This window comes from Tiliqua scincoides, chromosome 6, assembly GCF_035046505.1.
Source record: "Tiliqua scincoides isolate rTilSci1 chromosome 6, rTilSci1.hap2, whole genome shotgun sequence".
NCBI classification, from domain to species: Eukaryota; Metazoa; Chordata; class Lepidosauria; order Squamata; family Scincidae; genus Tiliqua; species Tiliqua scincoides.
This window is the reverse complement of record NC_089826.1, coordinates 59666132-59684055: the sequence shown is the minus strand read 5'-3', so window position 1 is coordinate 59684055 and position 17924 is coordinate 59666132. Positions and strand designations below refer to the sequence as shown.

Below are 17924 nucleotides of genomic sequence, written 5' to 3'. Positions count from 1 at the left end.
CAAAGAAAAGGCCAGCCTTGCTTTGTGCAAGGCCTTTTATAGGCCTTGAGCTATTGCAAGACCTTCATTCATTCATATAAGTTCATCTTTAATATATTCATTTATGTAAACTTATGTAAATTTACTCAAATTTTAAATGTAAATTAATTCTTTTTTTCTCCGGCCCCTGACACAGTGTCAGAGAGATTATGTGGCCCTCCTGCCAAAAACTTTGGACACCCCTGTTTTAGATGAATTTTAGACCAAGATTTAGATGGAACATGAAACAAGTGTTTTTACTTTGTAAAAAGTGCCAAATTACTCCCCTGACCTTGAGAGATTTCTGAACTGAGTATTATGTGCAGTCTAACAATACCATGACAAGGCTTAGTTCCTGTACATTTGAGATTAATGTGGAGACTATAGGATCAAATCTAGCCCATAAGGGATACAAACTGGCTCTTACTAGTCAACCCACAGGCATCTGTGGAGGGAAGCAGTAGTTATAACCAAGAGATGTGCCAGGGGTTCATCCCTTCCTCAAAGCAGTAAAAGCAATTGCCAACCAAGGCTATACATGTTGAGGTACAATTTTATTCAGCAACTAATGTCTATATCACCCTTCTAAGAATATGGGGTGATGTACAAAATAAAAATACAATAAATAAAATCAGAATTAAAAACAGCAATAAAAGCACAACAAAACAAAGCCAATTACATAACCAAGTACAGCTACAGCATCTAAGAGTATCTACACCATTCACAGCAGCTATAACCAATTCCAAGAATAAAGGTCTCTCGGAGAACAGAAAGTCTTGGCCTGCCACTTAAAAGAATGCAGTGAAGACACCAGACAAGCCTCTTTAAGGAGGGAACTCCATAGGCGAGGTGCCATAGCAGAAAAAGTTCCCCCTCTATTCCAAAAACAGGAACAACTCAATGTGGTTGGTCTGTGGAACTCTTTGCCACAGGATGTGGTGATGGCGACTGGCCTGGACCTTTAAAAGGGGATTGGACAAGTTTCTGGAGGAAAAATCCAGAATCTAAATTGGTGGTTTAGATTGTTGGTTCCCAAAATCTAAAAAGCTTCTTAGAGAGCTTATTTGTCATGGATACATTACAGGATGCAACGCTTGGTTAATTCACAAATTAGTTATGGATTAACTCATTAACAGTTGTGAATTAATACCTAGGTGATTCTAGGCTGGTTTACAGCCCAACCTTATGGAGGTTTATTCAGAAATAAGTCCCACTGAGTAAGTTTCACTACTTACTTCCGAGTGGGTACAAACAGGATCACAAACTTAGGGCTCAGTCCTTTCCAACTTTCCAGTGCTGATGCAGTTGTGCCAAAGGAGTATGAGCTGCATCCTGCAATAGGGGGGCAAACATGGAAGCCTCCTCAAGGTAAGGGAATGTACCTTTAGGACTCCCCCATGGGTCTCCTTGGACATAGGACACCTATTTTGGTGCGCATGTCCAAGGAAGGAAAAGGGGCAGGGTGGTTTTCAAATAAGTGGATAAGATCCAGCATGTGCCATTGCCACCCCTCACTCTCCCTCCCTGTTTCTAGTCCTCACCTCCCCACCCACGATCTGTCTCTTTACCTGCTCTGGAGCAGGTGCTGGCTGTGGCAGCAGGATGCTGCTGTTTGCAGAGACAGAAGCTCCAAAATGGCCACCAGGGGTGCAGTGTGTGCTGTCATATTACTTGTTATGACACTGGAACTCTGTTTGGCTGTTACAACTAGCTGGGCTGATAGTCGCACACGGAAAGAAGTAGAGACACATGTGCCCAGCCCGCTCACTCACCCACCCACCCAGTTTCCTTTGGCATGCCCTACCATATTGCCTCTATATCCAAAGTACTGTTTTCAGTTCTACCTCCACCTCCCCATCAGCCATGCTTTTAAGACCCAATTTTGGGGTTAGAATATAGGATCAAAACCCAAATTATTCAGTATATCTTATGTTGATCATTACTAATGATGAAACATCTCTCTTTTTCTCTCTCTGGCACACACACAAGAGGAATTTTCCAAAACGCAAAAGGGGTGGTAGTGGCAAGGTATGATGCAGTAGACCAGTGTTTCTCAACCTTTGTCCCCCACTGTACCACTTTGCATGGTCCACCTATTGGAAGTATGATGATGTCATCGCCGGTTACTTCCAGATTGGGAGGCCAGATGTGATACATCGAACACATGTAAGAGGCTCAGAATGGATGGGAGGGCTTCTTTCAGCATTGGAAAAGCACATACTGGAGCTCTGCCCGTCAAATTGAACCTCCAACCACTGCTTGTCACTTTGCGTTGCTTGTCTCGCTCCCAGACAGTGAGGGTTTGGACATCCCATGTGTGCCACTGAACACCATCTCAAGTACTACCAGTGGTACGACTACCACTGGTTGAGAAACACTGCAATAGACCCTAAAGTTTTCAGTAGGTAGCAACCTGTCAAGAGACCTGCTGGAGATGGAAGAATGCCAGATTTTGTACTCTGAAGGTGAGGAAAAGAACAGACATTATTGTTTCAACTATTGTTAGTCCTAGGCACTAACTGAGATCTTATCTGTCAAGGCTAATCTCCACCAGGTTTGCTTAATTCTTCCCATGCTTCACTATAGGACTTTCACAATTGCAGGTTTTGAAGGCTTCGAATCAGGTACTGCCACTCCCCCTTTTTTGCTTTGTTAGCATCCAGTCAGATGAATGAAGACATTGAAAGTTTGCTTAAGGTTTTGCATTTATTTGGTTGATCCTAATAAAAGTACTACCAGATTGTGGCGCAAAGAAATACAACCACAAATTATCATAAGCTATGAGTGTAGATTGAAATCAGCAGGAAACTGAGTAAAGGGGTAAAATGCAAAGAAGACATCCAAATAGCAGTGCTGTACTCTCTAAATCAGTGGTTCTTACACATTTAGCACCAGGACACACTTTTTAGAATGAGAATCCGTCAGGACCCACCGGAATGATGTCATGACCAGAAGTGACAGCATCAAGCAGGAAATTTTTAACAATCCTTGGATGTACTCCTACCCACACTTACCTAGTAGTAAGTCATATTAACTATCATTGTTATAAGAATATACATAGCAGCTTGTTAAAAGTACAGGTCTGTCACATTTCCCCAAATGAAACATGGTAGCATCAAGTTTAATAAATTAAAAATAAAATATTGAAATGAATGGGGACCCATCTGAAATTGGCTTGCAACCCACCTAGTGGGTCCCGACCCACAGTTTGAGAAACGCTGCTCTAAATTATTTAAGAAATGTGTCCTTACGAGCAGAGGTCTTCCATATTGAATTTTGCCTTCTCAGGCAAAAAATCAAAAATGCTCATAAAGACTTTTTATTTCCTTTAGCCACATCAGGAAGTTGAGAAAAGGAAAACAGGAAACTAACTATTCCCCCAACCCCACCTGGTCACACAGTTTTGTATTAGAAAGGATCAGGAACTATTAATCTGTCATCCAACAGCAGTTTGTGTTTCAAATAAACAAGTAGATGTCCATCCTGGTTTTTAAAATATAAGTCTTTTCAGTCTTTTCAGAATATAACAAGAGAATATCTTTCTTGTGCTTTTATTTATTACAAAAAGAAAACGAAAGAAGGTATGCTCCAATTACATCTGCACTGTTTCTATTCTTAAATAAAAGCCAAGATGACAGCCACATAGAGAGAGGAAAAGAGAACTGTTTAGTTCAAACCCTGTAAACATTAGATATTTAGACTGTAGAATACACACAAACCCATGTTCCCAATGGGATGTAACGAACCACAAATTGAACTTCTAGTGATAGATACTATCAGGACTGAGACCCTTGGCTGAATTTCTCTAGGATTTCTATTCAAGGACCTCAGCTCGGATTTCTGAACAGCTGCAACCTGATTGGCTATAGCTGCGGTTTTCAAACTTGCAGGGAGTTTGAATCATGCAGTAAGTCTTTGCAGGTGCAGGGAGGAAGCAGCGGTGCTGCAGGGGCTTGGTGCACTTGCCCAAGCCCCCAGCAGCCCTCCAGGGGTGCGGGGAACCCTACGCGATTGCCCCACTCTCACTTTCCCTGACCCGGGGAGTCCTGCAGGCGCTCGCGCCTGGCTTCCCGCAGCCAGGGACGGCTGCTGCAGGGACTGGAGGGTGCACCCCAGTCCCTGCAGCCCGGTCAAAAGGGAATGTGGAGCGATCACGCACCACTTGCGGTTTAGCGGAGCGGGGCGCGATCCCTCCGCTGTCACCTTCCCTAACCTGGGGAGCCCTGCCGAAGGTCTCGCACCGCTGGCCCCTCCCTGCCTCCTGGTTGCCCCCGCCCCTTAAGGGGAAAAGGACCAGGACTCTCAGGCTGGGGCGTCCAACGCCCCAGTTTAAATACCACTGGGCTATAGGGACTATTTAGCAAGCTTCCACAAAAAAAACCAGGCAAGTTTTGCACTTCTCCAAAGCAACACAATCCTGGTGATCTTGTCGCTGCCTCCCCCCTCCCCACCCCTTAAGGGGGCAGAGGCCAGGGCTCTCTGGTTGGGGTGTGTCATCTGGGTTTTCTTGGTATGCTCCCCTTTCCCCTGCAAGGACTTACTGCAGAGCTCAAACTCCCTGAGAGTTTGAGAAATGCTGGATTAGTCCATTCTTGTCTTCTTGATTCTGCCTGCATGCTTGACCTTACTGGTTGCTCCATCTTAGAGGGGCAGACTGCAGCTCAAATTCTGGTCTTGACTTGGTTATGAGCTGGACTTGAAGGTATTATCCTACCGAGACTAATGGAGCTGCTTAGGAATTCCAGTGCACAAAGGCTTGCTTTGGGCTTGTTTCTGGAAGCAAACCATTGCTAGTCTAGAGCAGGGATCCCCAAACTCTGGCCCACAGGCCAGATGCAGCTCATACTGATCTTTCATCTGGGCTACAGCGAACCTCCAACCTCTGGCCAGCTCCAGCCTTCCAGGGGCTCCCAGGGCTCTATAATCCTGTGGAGCCTTTCTGGCCCTCAGAACACCTTCTGGGAGGCCTTAGAAGGTTCTTTCTTAAAAGGCCTTCAGAGGGCCAGGGAAGCCCTCTGGAAGCCCTAAACTCTAGAGCAGCGGTTCTCAAGCTTTGAGGGAGCTTTACTCTCTGTTTGTAGGAGGTGCATTGCAATCGCTCCGTTTCAAGATTCTAAGCCTTGGGGAGCACCCCCTTCAGCCTGCAGCAGCCCTCTTCTCACTATCTTGCCCCACAGCTCTTAAGGTCAGTGCTGTTCAGGTTGCTACCTCAGGGCTGTTGTGAAGAAACTATTGGAAACTGGTTGAGTGGAGGTGGAAGGTTGGGCAGCGATGGGAGCGAATGGATAGGGTCCTGAGAGGGGGGCAGTATTGTTGATGGGTCCCCAGTCTCATTCTTGCTTTACTTACTTAGGTTGTGGCATGGAAAAGGTTGAAGACCACTGCTATAGAGTTGTGCCCCACTAGAATGTGTCTGACACAAACAAAATATACAGAAGATACTCATTTTCCTGCTCACCACTTAGTTTGTAGTGAATTCACCACCAACACAGTTGTACATCAATTCATAAATCAGTTGAGTTGCACTGGCTTTTAAAAATTGTTTATATACCTATTTTAATATGATTGCTCAAAAGCTAAACATGTATTTCTACACAAATTATGCAAAAATTATTGTTGTGATGCACCCCCTTCTCCCTAGTTCTCTATCCCCCAACCCTATCTACCAATATCTTTCAGTCTGAGATTAATGAGAAAAACTTATGCTGCCTTCGTGTTCCCAATTACATGAAGCAGAAACATGACCAAACTTCTGCTGATAATTCCTAACAAATTAAGACTGTGCAGTTTTTCTTAGCAGGCTGCATTTATGCTGAGTTAGAGGAAGCTTTCCTTATTCTTTTCAAATTACAGGAATCACATTTTCTCCAGTGGGATTAAAAACAAGAGTTATTTTTGGTTGGTAAGCAATTGGCTGACATGGTAAAAGTGATAATAACAGTAATTCCACATTATCTACTACTGGTATTATGACCCTAATACAATGATGCCGCCTTGGGTGCCCTTTGGGGAGAAAGGCAGAATACAAATCTAATAAATAAATAAATAAATCATGGAAAGGCAAGATTCTCATACAGAAATCAGGTAGGGAAAGAAGGAAAATTCCCATGAATGTCACAGGGAATTCAGTTCTAGGTCAATGGTCTTAGCTGACAACAAAGTCTTGAACTTTAGACTTCATTACAGGCCACCTTATTAAGAACATTGGAAAGTACTGTGTTAGAAGTTATTTATGTTGTTTCCTCAAGTATTTTCATCATTAGTATAATATCCCATGATTCCCAAGAATACTTAGCTAAAAGGATCCATGGAAAACTAATAAATCTCCTTCAGGTTTATTGAAGCAACTAAGCAAAGTTAGTTGATAATGAAGGAAGAAAAGAAGTGTCAATGCATTTTAAATAGAATATAATTCTTAACATATGGACAGCCAATCCTAACTAGCACTGGCACACTGTCGCCACATGGCCTATGGCAGGGGTGCTCAATAGGTGGATCGCGATCTACCGGTAGATCGTGAGGCAAAATGAGTAGATCGTGGAGTGCCGACCCCCCCCTTCAGGTGCCTCTGGGAGGAAACGCCGGGAGTAAGGCCCATTGTACTCAATGGGGCTTACTCCCAGGTAAGTGTGGCTAGGATTGCAGCCTCACAGCCTAATCCTAGGCATGTCTACTCAGGAGTAAGTCCTCTTATACTCAGTGGGGCTCAAGGTACACCAACATACATTGTACACATAAATGTTATATGTTATGATGGCGCAGACATTGTAAAAAAAACTCTGGTAGATCTCCGGGCCTTGCTGGGTTTCAAAGTAGCTCTCGAGCCAAAAAAGTGTGAGCACCCCTGGCCTATGGTGTATTCAGTGTGTTCAGTAAGGAGGAAGCTGGAGATCTCCTCTAGTTAAGGGAACATTCCCTTACCCTGAGTAAAACTCCAGCTTGCCCAATGGGAAGCTGGATCTGAACCTTGGATCTGAACCAGTGAAACTGCTGGCACAAGTCTGAGAAGGCTGCCAGGCCCAGGAAGGGGGTTAAGATATGGTGAAGACCTTCACCACTGATCCCATCCGAAGCCTGTCCCACCCCATTCTGCCCTTCCCATCACACTCCCTCCCTGCCTCTGTTCCACCTTCCCTGCTCTCCTCTACTTGCTTCCACCAGTGGTCTCCTTTGAATACAGCAAAGCCCAGGTCTCCTTTGAACACAGTGGCCTCCTGTCTCTCCTTTGAACACAGCACTGCTGGGATGGTGCAGACCTTCCCACCAGTGCTGCTCGCTTGTGAGTAGTTGCAAACATGCTTTATGGCACATTTGCGACACTCTAGGTCAGCCATTTTCAACCACTGTGCCATGGCACACTGCTGTGCCATGGGAATTTGGGAGAGGGTCATTTATTAGTAGGACCATTGGGGGATGTGAATCTCCCACTGGCAGTACAGTGTACCTTGTCAATTGACAAAACACCGATGGTGTGCCTTGACCATTTCAGTGACTTGCCAATGTGCCATGAGATGAAAAAAGTTGAAAATCACTGCTCTAGGTCAATGCAGCACTGTTAGGATTGTGCTGTAAATGTGGTTAAAGGTCAGCTAATAGTCTCTCTCTTAATGACATCAAGTGTTTTCATTAGAGATTTGGGGTACCATGAGAATTAGAGGAAGAGGCAATCCTCTTACTGTATTCTATCTATAAGAAAAGTACATAGGCATGCATGTGAATCTCAAGCACAAAAGGGGTATAATGCAATAGTCACACATTTCAAAAGCAAAAAGCACAAAGGAGGATGCCTATCATTTTGTTATTATCCTCTGAAAAATAGGAACCTTTTTCATCTTTTACTTACTTCACATTGCTCCACATGGCTGCCTAATTCATTGCTACAACTATACCACTCACCAAAAGCTGAAAAATAGTCACCCTCTAATCACCCCCAAACCCCAAACAAATGTTGCTATTGTTAATCATGTCAAATAATAATACAGGTTGAGTATCCCTTATCCGGAATTCCAAAATACAGAACTCTGAGCACCAGTATGACTTTTTAAAAAACTTTTTAACCTAAAGAAATAAAATCACAAACTGTATTTCATGCGCAAACCTTGCTTAATGCACAAAATTGTTAAAAATATTGTATAAAATTACCTTCAGGTTATGTGTATAAGGGGTATATGAAACAAAATGAATTTTGTGTTTCGACTTGGGTCCTATCCCCAAGATCTCTCATAATGCGCATGCAAGTATTCCAAAACATGGAAAATTCAATATCCAAAACACTTCTGGTCCCAAGTACTTTGGATAAGGGATGCCCAACCTGTAATACATCATGCATGCATGATGCTTTACACAAAGTGAGAAGGCCCGTCCCTGTCACAGAAGAGACAACGGAGGCAACAGAAAGCAGAGGGAAGCAAGGAAAGATCAGAGAAGATTATTCCATATACTGCATGCTTCCTGAGACTTCATTACAGTATAGTATGGAGACTACCTGTAAGCAGTTGGGTCAAAGTCTGCAGAAAAAAACAAGCTGTAATGAGAGATTTAAAGGTAACAACAATGGTGGCATCATGGAGGCATTCCAGACATAAGGGAGAAGGAGAAAGTCATCTGAGGAAACAAGACACCTTTCGATGGCTTAAGACGGTGGAGCTGGATGAGTGAAGGTCACAGGTAGGGATGTGCTGGAGAGCAGAGATATTGGGAGTCTAGAGAGATCGTGCGCTAGGATAGCAATGGGGACAGTCCAAAATTGAAATTTAGCTACTATTAATATCTTCTGAGCTAAAGGCATCAATGTAGACTGTTCAGAACTTAGGCCTAGTTGTAGCCCATGCAGAAAATCTTTCAAGTCATGCTATGCTCTTATGATTGTTCAGTTGTTTCACTGTGGTGAAAAAGGACAGGCTCCTTCCTACCACAAGTGAATACACTGCCACCAATTCCTACAACATTTAATTAAAACAGCAACATGAGGTTGCAAATCCCTCACACCCTTGGAAAAAACCTAAACCTGCCAGATCAGTTTCTGACGGAACGCAAATAGTTATTATGCTTGTAAGTGTGTGTATATATATCTTCAATGGAACTCAACTCCCTTTTAGTAATTGGTTTCCAACACATGCATACTAGAGTTGTATGTGTATGTTTTTAAAGCCCTGCTTCATTTTCAGAACTATACATAGCACAACATCAGCTTTGTCATTTTAAAAAGATTGTTTTCCATTGGTTAGTAACAATCAATCTCATAGTACAGTTATTTTCCTCCATTTTCAGTTATAAAATTTCAGGTTTATGAAGAGTTATTTCGTTATGTTATATAGCAGTGCTTCCCAAACTTTTTAGACCAGGACCCACTTTTAAAACCAACCATCTATCTATCGCGACCCACTAGTCAGAAAAGAGAGCTATAAAGAAATATTTTATTTATTTATTATTATTAATAAATTATTAATTAATGATAATCAGAGTCCTGTGCTCTCAGGTTTGCTAGAGACTTGTGTATGCATGGGTAGACATTTGCTATACATTCCTTAGAAATGGAGTTCAAGCGTTTCCCCAAACTTCTATAGTCATTCCAGGGTACCTAGAAGGCTGAACTGGAGAATGTTAGGGACTTCCAGGCCAGACAAAAGGCTAAAAATGGATTCACACGTGATCTATGCCAGGGGTATCCAAACCCCAGCCCGGGGCCAGATGTGGCCCATGGCAAGCCTCTATCCGGCCCAAACCAGCCCCTGGCCCGAGAGCCTCTGGCCCACTCGACAGCTCTGGTCGTGTCCAGAGGGTGTTCTGAGGGCCAAGGAGGCTGTGCGTATCACTTCTGGTTTTCGGGAAAACCGAAAGTAAATTTTGTGCCCTCTAAAGGCCTTATAAGGCTTTCTGGGGGTCGGGGATGCTTAGAACACACTCCAGGTGTTTCCTGTGATGTGCTGGTTCTGAGGTACTTACACCTGTATATTTAAGTAAGCTGCTTGGGAGGTGGGAGAATGGGGATCCATTTGAGTGTGTGGTTTATTTCTGTGGTGTGTGTTGAGGCTTGGAGAAAACATGGAAATTCGAGCCCATTAATTCATTTATTCATTCATCTAAGTTCCATCTCTAAAGTATTTATTTAAATTTTATATTAAAAGTTTATATATTTTTCAGTCCATGACACCGTGCCAGATATCTGATGCGACCCTCTAGCTGAAAAATTTGGAGACCCCTGATCTATGCCAAGCCAATTACTAGAGAAAATTGGAAAATGTGACATTTTTATTTGGGGGTATGAAGATTACCTCATACCACAAGTTAGCAATCCAGCTAAAGATTTTCTTCTGTGAACTAGGCAAGGGTGGTTGCTATTTTTAATATTTTAAAAACTTTTTGCAACCCTCCAAAAATCAGTTCACAACCAACTGGTAGGTCCCGGCCCACAGACTGGGGAATACCGATATACAGGAACTCTCTCTAGTATAAGGTTTAACCATGTTATTGTTATAGTTTATATCTGCTTCAACGCCATAAAAGCTAGCCAGCTTTTCCTAGGAGAAGTTAATATTATCAGCATTAACAAACAAACCCTTTGCACGACCTCTCAACTCTATGGATACTCCTGTAGAGCGCATTCACAAAGAAATTCTTCAGCAGTAAAAGCCATGACTTCCTATTTTCATTTCCACAATAAAGTCTCACTACTGGTCGCGACCCACCAGGAAGTGCGGGGAGCCCTGCACAGCCCAGTGCTCCCCGAGGCTTGGAACTTTCCCTGAAAGTGGGGCAAAGCACTTCCGTTTTGCAGGAGGCGCTTTGCACCCGCTTTCAGTGAAAGTTCCAAACCTTGGGGAGCGCTGTGCAGGGCTGTGCAGGGCTCCCTGCACCTCCTGCAGCCTGCTGCAGCCCTGTCTTCTAAAAGTAAGTGACAAGCACCCCCCCCCAAACGGACGCGATCCTGGGGAATCGCTTCCCTACCTCTCCCCTACCAATGCCCCTTAAAGGGACAGGGTAATCTTTACACTAATTGGTGGGTCGCAACCCACCCATTTGAGAACCACTGATCTAGACTCTACGTAGGCTGCATTCCAAAAAAGGTCATGAGTCAGTGCAAGTCCCTTGCAACGGCCCAGTTTTGTTGCAGAAGTGCAGGGGTCTGGGGGGAAGGCAGAAAGGAAGTGTTTTGGGGGAGGCAGTAGGCGGGCCAGTGGTGGGCAGCAGATAAGTGGGGGGTGGGGCCAGGATCTGGCACTTGTGCAGGTTTCTATCCCTGGTCCTGGACAGCCCAGAGTAGCTCTGGGATGCTCAGATCTGCACCATCTCCTGAGGTATATAGCTACATTGGGGACTGCTGTGGCGTTACCTGGGGTAAGGGGAAGGAATTCCCCTTGCCGCAGGTTGAGCTGCTACCAGCCCCAACTCCATGTTGAATGCGGGGAAGGCCAGTCAGCCTCCCTGTTCCAGTGCAGGTAGGATTGGGCTATTAGATATTTCACTATTCCAATAAATTATAGCCTTGCCATCAGGTCATATTTCTTAGACATTTCCATATTCTGTACTCTTATACTCACTTACAGGAACATTTACTATAGGCGGTCTTAAAAAAAATAGAAGGAAATTCAAATTTAGTCTTGTTTAATAAATTTAGGATGTAATGCACTTTCCTAGGTGTAAGCCACACTTAGCACAACAGGAATTACTTCTGGGTAGACATGCATAGGACTATGCTGTCAGATTTCTAGGATGCCTCATCTCAGAGACGCAGGGTGCATAATAATAAGTTTGTAGGTGGGGTGGGAGGGAGAGAGAAAATAATTTTCTTGCTCGCCTACCTTAATGTCCTTGGGCTTAAAAAAAAATCAAGCCCAAACAAGTAACTTTCTCTTTCATCTATCAGACAATACAGCATTTATTTAAAAAGGGACCATAACAATACTAATGGCGATTAGCCTAAAATGTTGGACAAACAAAATGCCAGAGACTGAAAAGCTTCAAGGCCTTTTCTGCTGTAAAACAATCTGGGTGACAAAGAAAGTATTTGTATTCCCAATCACTGCAACTTTTATGCAAGACGACTTCCTATAGATTTCCTGTCAGGAAGAGAGCTTCCTTTTAAAAAGCCAGAGTGTTTGGATACAGTACCCATTCCTCCCAAAACCAATATTTGGAAAGGCAAAGGACAGAGTTCATTAAAAAAAAAAAATCAACCCACAAAGAGGCCAAAATTTTTACAGCTACGATCATCACGTGCTAGGTTTGCTTTACATCATTCCTGTTTCAATTGCCACTTGTGCTGTACTCCTAACAATTATAGTGTATTACTCATCGAAGATGTGTCACCTGCTCTTCACTCCCTCCACCACCCCACCCCTCAAGCACACACCATACATTATTGCACTGTAGCACTGCAGATCATTGCCTCCAGATATTCACAGATGTAACATTCCATTTTATAGTGTCCTCTCACAAAAGGCATAAGCACCCCTTCCACTAAACAGGTACAAGCTCCTGTACACACACTGGGGGAGAGAGAGACAGAGAGGCAGAGAAAACTTACACATTCTCCAAACAACTCAATAGGGATCAGCCAATTGCATCACACAGCCAGGCACTATCAAGATTCTGCATTTATGAATACAGAGTCCGTGTGCATGTTTAATTCATGTGAATTGCTATACAATGTTTAGGAAAGCAAATAAAGAGACTACCAGAAATACCGATTTCCAGGAGGGGGGGTGGGAACTGATAGATAGTTCTTTTTCAAGTCTTATTATAAGTCGCAAAAAAGCTTTAGTTAGACATGATCTAGTTATCCTCATCTAAAATGTCCCAAAACTTAAAAAAAAAAATGCATGACATGAGAGTGAACCTGAGTTCAGATTCTGAATGTATACAGGGAGGCCAAATTTGTCATAATTATGTTGCTGAAGGTTCTGCAGCAACCAAACCCTAACCATTAGACTACAGTTCCTTGGCAGATCTTTTAAGCATAAATTATACTTTCCATTTCATATTCCTGCATGGGTTCTGAGAAAAACAGAAAAGCTTCATTATCCAAAATTATTCAAACAATATTTGAATATATTCAAACAATTCTGTCTGATTGCTGACACAAGAATGTTCACAAGGGATTCTTACAGCATGAGACTCCAAGTGCTGGTTAAAGAGATTCATTTATTTAGGAAGACAGCAAGTATATAAGTTACAGGCAGCCTTGGCTTAAAACCAAGGATGGGGGGAAAGGAGGGAGATGGGAGAACCTTTGCAGTCATGTGGAAGAAGTCTTCATCATTAAGCTAAAATAAACTTTAGGAAGATGGGGGAGAATTGACTAGATGGGAAATGGGTATTTGACCAGGGTAATGAAATGTTTTTCAACTGCTTTGTTAGAATGATGATGAGACAACAAAGGAGGTATCCAGGATAATTTTTCCTTCCCCTTTTCAAATATTCTTTTCTGTGTCTCATGAATGCCTGAAATTTTAAAAGCATTAGAGTATGAATGAATGAAATAAAATAGGCATTATTTGGGGGAGGGGGAGAGATTAAAAAAAATTTTCTTCTACAATTTTTGATTCAAAGATGAAGGTTTGCCCTTGTTGTTAGAATCTTACACAGCTTTGTTATGTTTTGTTTGTGCTCCTAACCTGTGATACATAAACAAACATGTTGGTGCAGTGTCCATTATTCCTACAGAGCCTCCACAGATGCAACGAATAGATGAACAAACACATGTGATATGCACCCAGACACTCCTTTGCCCTCCCCTACACACAAATGTTTACATTTAAACTCATTTCCATCACCGACAAAACTTCCCCAGAGCAAAAATAGCCAGCTGAAAAATGAGCTACATTCACAAAGGCCCAATGGCAGGTGACATTTTTTTGTCAAGAAAATGAAACACAGAAATGCCTATTGAAATAATTGTATTTAGCTGGATTAAGAGACACTATCTGGTTTGGTAATCATTATTCAGCACCAGGAGACGGGTGGGCGGGGGGGGTAGGTGGAGTGGGGAGTCTTCTGGGATCACATCTCCCAGCTATTTGCTAAAAATACTGATCTATCTCTTCATTTATTTGGGGGGGGGAGGGGGGCTGGAAGGCTTTAAAACACCATATTGAGAAGGCCCTGCTGTGAATCTTCCCGAGGAACAAAATGGTGGATCTGTGCTTTAAAAGAAACTGCATTATTCATTACAACCTATGCTAATCAGTCACAAAATAATAAATTGTTGGCACAACACTGAAGAGATAAACAAAACATGCAAGACCAAGCCTTGGAACAAAGATACAGATGTGGGTACGCACACACACACACACACACACACACACGCACACACACACGGAGTGAGAGACACATGCACACACACAGAGTGTTACAGACCTGATGTCATGTAGCCCCGTGATGCCTGGGAAAGGAAAGCTGGTGGGAAATGTTTGTGCAGGCGGTAGTCCTTTTCACTGCGGGACCTCATGCGATCAGAGGCCCGGTCTGAGAAATCAGAGCTAGGCCAGGCTCGCCGTAAGGTTGTACTTCGGGTCTTCTTCATTTTTGAGACTACCTGCAGTCTAATCCACCACGAGCAGCAACAGCAGGAGCAGCAGCATGAGCATGAGCCAGGCCTCACAGCTTGCTCACCGCATTCCCTTTCACATCAGTGTCTTTACAGGCACAGCTCAGCTTGGCTCTGCAAGCAACATTTTGCCACTACCTCGTCCATCAAGCAAACCACAAGTCCATTCCTTTGCCCCCCCTTGAAAGATCCAATTTTACACACGTCCCACAATGCATTACACTTCATTGGCACTCAAGCCCAGCTTATAGCTTCCAGAGTCATGTGGAGGAAAGGCAAAATTATGTGGCTTCTAAGGCGGGGGTAGCGGTGATGGTGGTGGAGGAAAGAAACCGAAAAAGGGGGAGGGGGAACAAGAAGGGGAGATCTGCAGCCTGGAAGCTCCGGGGTCCCAAAACAATAGCTCGATTCAGCAAGGAAGGGCTTAGCCAGCTGTGAGCTGGGACACAAAAGACCCAAGCAAATTAGGCAAAGCACACGGCCTTTGGTTTTGACCTGGAGGACTGCAGTACGCAAAGCAAGGGAGCATCCAATCTGCAATGCCATAGGAGTCGCATGAAGATCTGGTAGCAGCCAAATGCTGATTCCCCCCCCCCCCCCACTCCTTCAACCTATCAGAATCCAAGCAAAGCATCAATGAAGCAGCCCAAAAATCATGGCTGCTGCAACCATTCGACCATTCTTCCCATCAGCAGCACCCACAGCCTCTCTTCCTAGACTCGCAGAACATATTCCTCATTCATACATTCAAGGTGTATGTAACCTACAAACAGCAGTCATGTTCAGCGCAGATGGTCATCATGGCTGAGGCTCCTGTCTCTTCCATTCTCCTGCAGCTGCAGCTTGCCAGCCGTTTCGTCGTCGTTCGCTGATGCAAGGTTATCCTTTCTTTCCAGAACTGCATATGCATCTACGTATGCCTGTCGACCCTGCCAGCTCTTCCAGCCTTGGGGAGGCCGGACTGCAAAATTAATCCAAGGGTTAGCTTTCAGAAAATCCAGGGTGTATGTCTGCTCGGCTTGCCACTGCTCCTCTCCGCCCCAATACGCTGAATAAGAATTGAAGGGCAGGAAACAAGGCAGCCACCCAGTCTTATGCTAATCAAGAAGCTGTCTTAAGTTAGAAGCGCTGAGCCAGTCAGGCTGCACATTTTCATGTAAAATACCCTGAGGCTCATCCAAACCTTGGCTTGTGCCCCAGCTTATAATCAGCTTGTGTGTATTTACGTACAAAGTTGTATATTTTTATGACAATCCAGCCTACTCCTCCTCTTTTCATCAGGAAAAAGAAAAGCCCTCTTGCTTTAAAAAAAACAAGACTGCATGTAGGATTTCTGAGTCCGCCTTAACAATAACTGATTTTGGAAAAAAAGAAAAGAAAACACTGAAGAGACGGGTGGAAGGAATCAGTTCATTTGACAGCTGCAAAGGAACTCCAGGGCAAAGTAATCAAACTGGCTGGAAGCAGCTACTTCTTAGCAAACCCTTTTCTCCATATACAGTGCCAACCAACCAGTCACTATAAGAAAAACCTCTAATCTCTTTTGCAAACCAAAGCTCCATACAGCTGTTTCTTGTCCAAGAGCCAATCATTAAGGGACCACAATGCATGCAATCAGTGTATTGAGAGAAGAGGTCCTGTTCTGCTTGGTCTGTGTAGATAACTGCAGAACATAGGAGCTGTAAGAGCATAATGGTGGGAGGCCTGTAATATTCTGTTCTGTCTGCAGGCTTAGAAGGATATCCCCCCTCCCTTCCCCCTCTCCCCAAAAAGGAATTTTAACTATGCTTCTTTCTAACCACGAAACCTCCTGAGGCAAAGAATTTTCAATCAAAATAATATTATTTACTATTGAACGCTTCAGATCTTTGATTTCCCCCACTCATTTCTAATCTTCCATTAGTCATCCATCTGTCCAAACTTTTTTTTATGAAAGGTCCTATATGCACAGATATGTAAAACAAATGACTGTGTGAGTGGCAACATCAACTTCCAACAGGACTTTTCTAGCCCCCCCCCAAGGTTGAAAGGGTTAACTTCTGACATGCATAGCTATAAACTAAGTCTGGTAGATTCTCTAGTCACTGTTGGGCTCACCATCCTCACAAATTTGTGGCTCCCCAAGGAAAGTGAAAGGCTAGGCGGGGAAGCGCAAATCTTAAAACAGCACCTCTCTTCTTTCTTTACTACTCCAACCCCCAGGCAAGTTTCCTTTCAATCAAATTCCCTGTAATTTATTCCTGAACAGACATCATAAATATTTCTCTTCAATGCCGCCCAAGTATATTTGATGTTACACATAGATCTGCTGTCTAAAATCTGTCACTTGACAATTTTCTTGGTCAGTACATATGTTCTTTAGGTTGCTTGCCATTGTTATGGGAGATTGTTCAGGACAGTCAATGGGAAGATTACTCCTAAGCTGTTTTTTCCATCTTGTGGTCAGATCCAAGAGTCTCTTGCACCATAAAAGTAAAACATAAAAGAGCACCCAGCATCAGGGAGGCAGAGAAATTAGTCAGGACTGTATCCAAAACTGAAACAAGGATGCATCTAGGGACACCTCATTCACACTCGGAGTTGTCATCCTGCAAACAACACTATTAAAAAATAAGGAATCTACAAGGTGCTTCCGATTCAGGTAATACTGTCCTGCTTTATCTTATTCATAGGCTGCAGTACTTATCTGTAGGATTTTTAAGCTCCATTCTCTGTAAGTAACTGCTGCTGTTTAGCTGCTCACTCACACTGAAATGAGAGAAAGGTGAATCAAGGACCCTTGATCTTGCCAGAGTTTAGGGACCTTCTTTCAACTCATTTCAACCTTTAATTTGCCCCTGAATGTGTAAACAAGTGAGAGGTTGAATTAAGTTCAGCACATTAAGTCTAGCACAGGATAACGGATTGTGTAAAGAGCTCGCTTGTCTTCACTGGTTTTTAAGGATTAAATCTACTCATCACACAGGCTAGGAAGCAAACATCAGGGATGGGCACTTGAGTCTTTATGACTCGACTTGAGTTGCAAAAACACACATTTCAAAACAGACATCACTGACTTGGATAAGACTTGCAACTCAGGACCAGTAACTCAGAAAGAGACATAACCTGAATTAACAACTTGGTTTTTGTGTGCGTTTGCAACTGTTTTGTGTGCATGCGTACTTGTTTATTTAATTTCTGCCACTTCTGTGTTGTGCCAATGACTTCATGGAGAGATCCAGAAGCTGGCATTCAGACCAGCAGCAGCACCTGACGTGGTTGGAGGAGGGGAGGTTCACTCCAGGATATGGGGCTAGGGGTGGAGGCTTAAGGTTTTTGTTTGTCTTATTTTTTGGCTGCATGAGGCTGGAGGAAGGAA

General features: G+C 43.5%; 1 protein-coding gene across 2 annotated transcripts in view; it reads right to left on the bottom strand.

The window, feature by feature from the left end:
* The window catches only part of STOX2 (storkhead box 2), a 114817-nt gene extending 99255 nt beyond the window's left edge, over positions 1-15562 (bottom strand). Inside the window, exon 1 of one of the 2 annotated variants that reach the window (XM_066632217.1) lies at positions 15334-15562. In XM_066632217.1, the coding sequence (XP_066488314.1) occupies positions 15334-15346 (13 nt within the window). In that variant the 5' untranslated portion in view covers positions 15347-15562. Of the gene's footprint in view, positions 1-14376; positions 14567-15333 lie in introns of those variants that run through there. The other variant, XM_066632216.1, reaches the window with a different exon arrangement.
* Positions 15563-17924: the final 2362 nt, after the last annotated feature.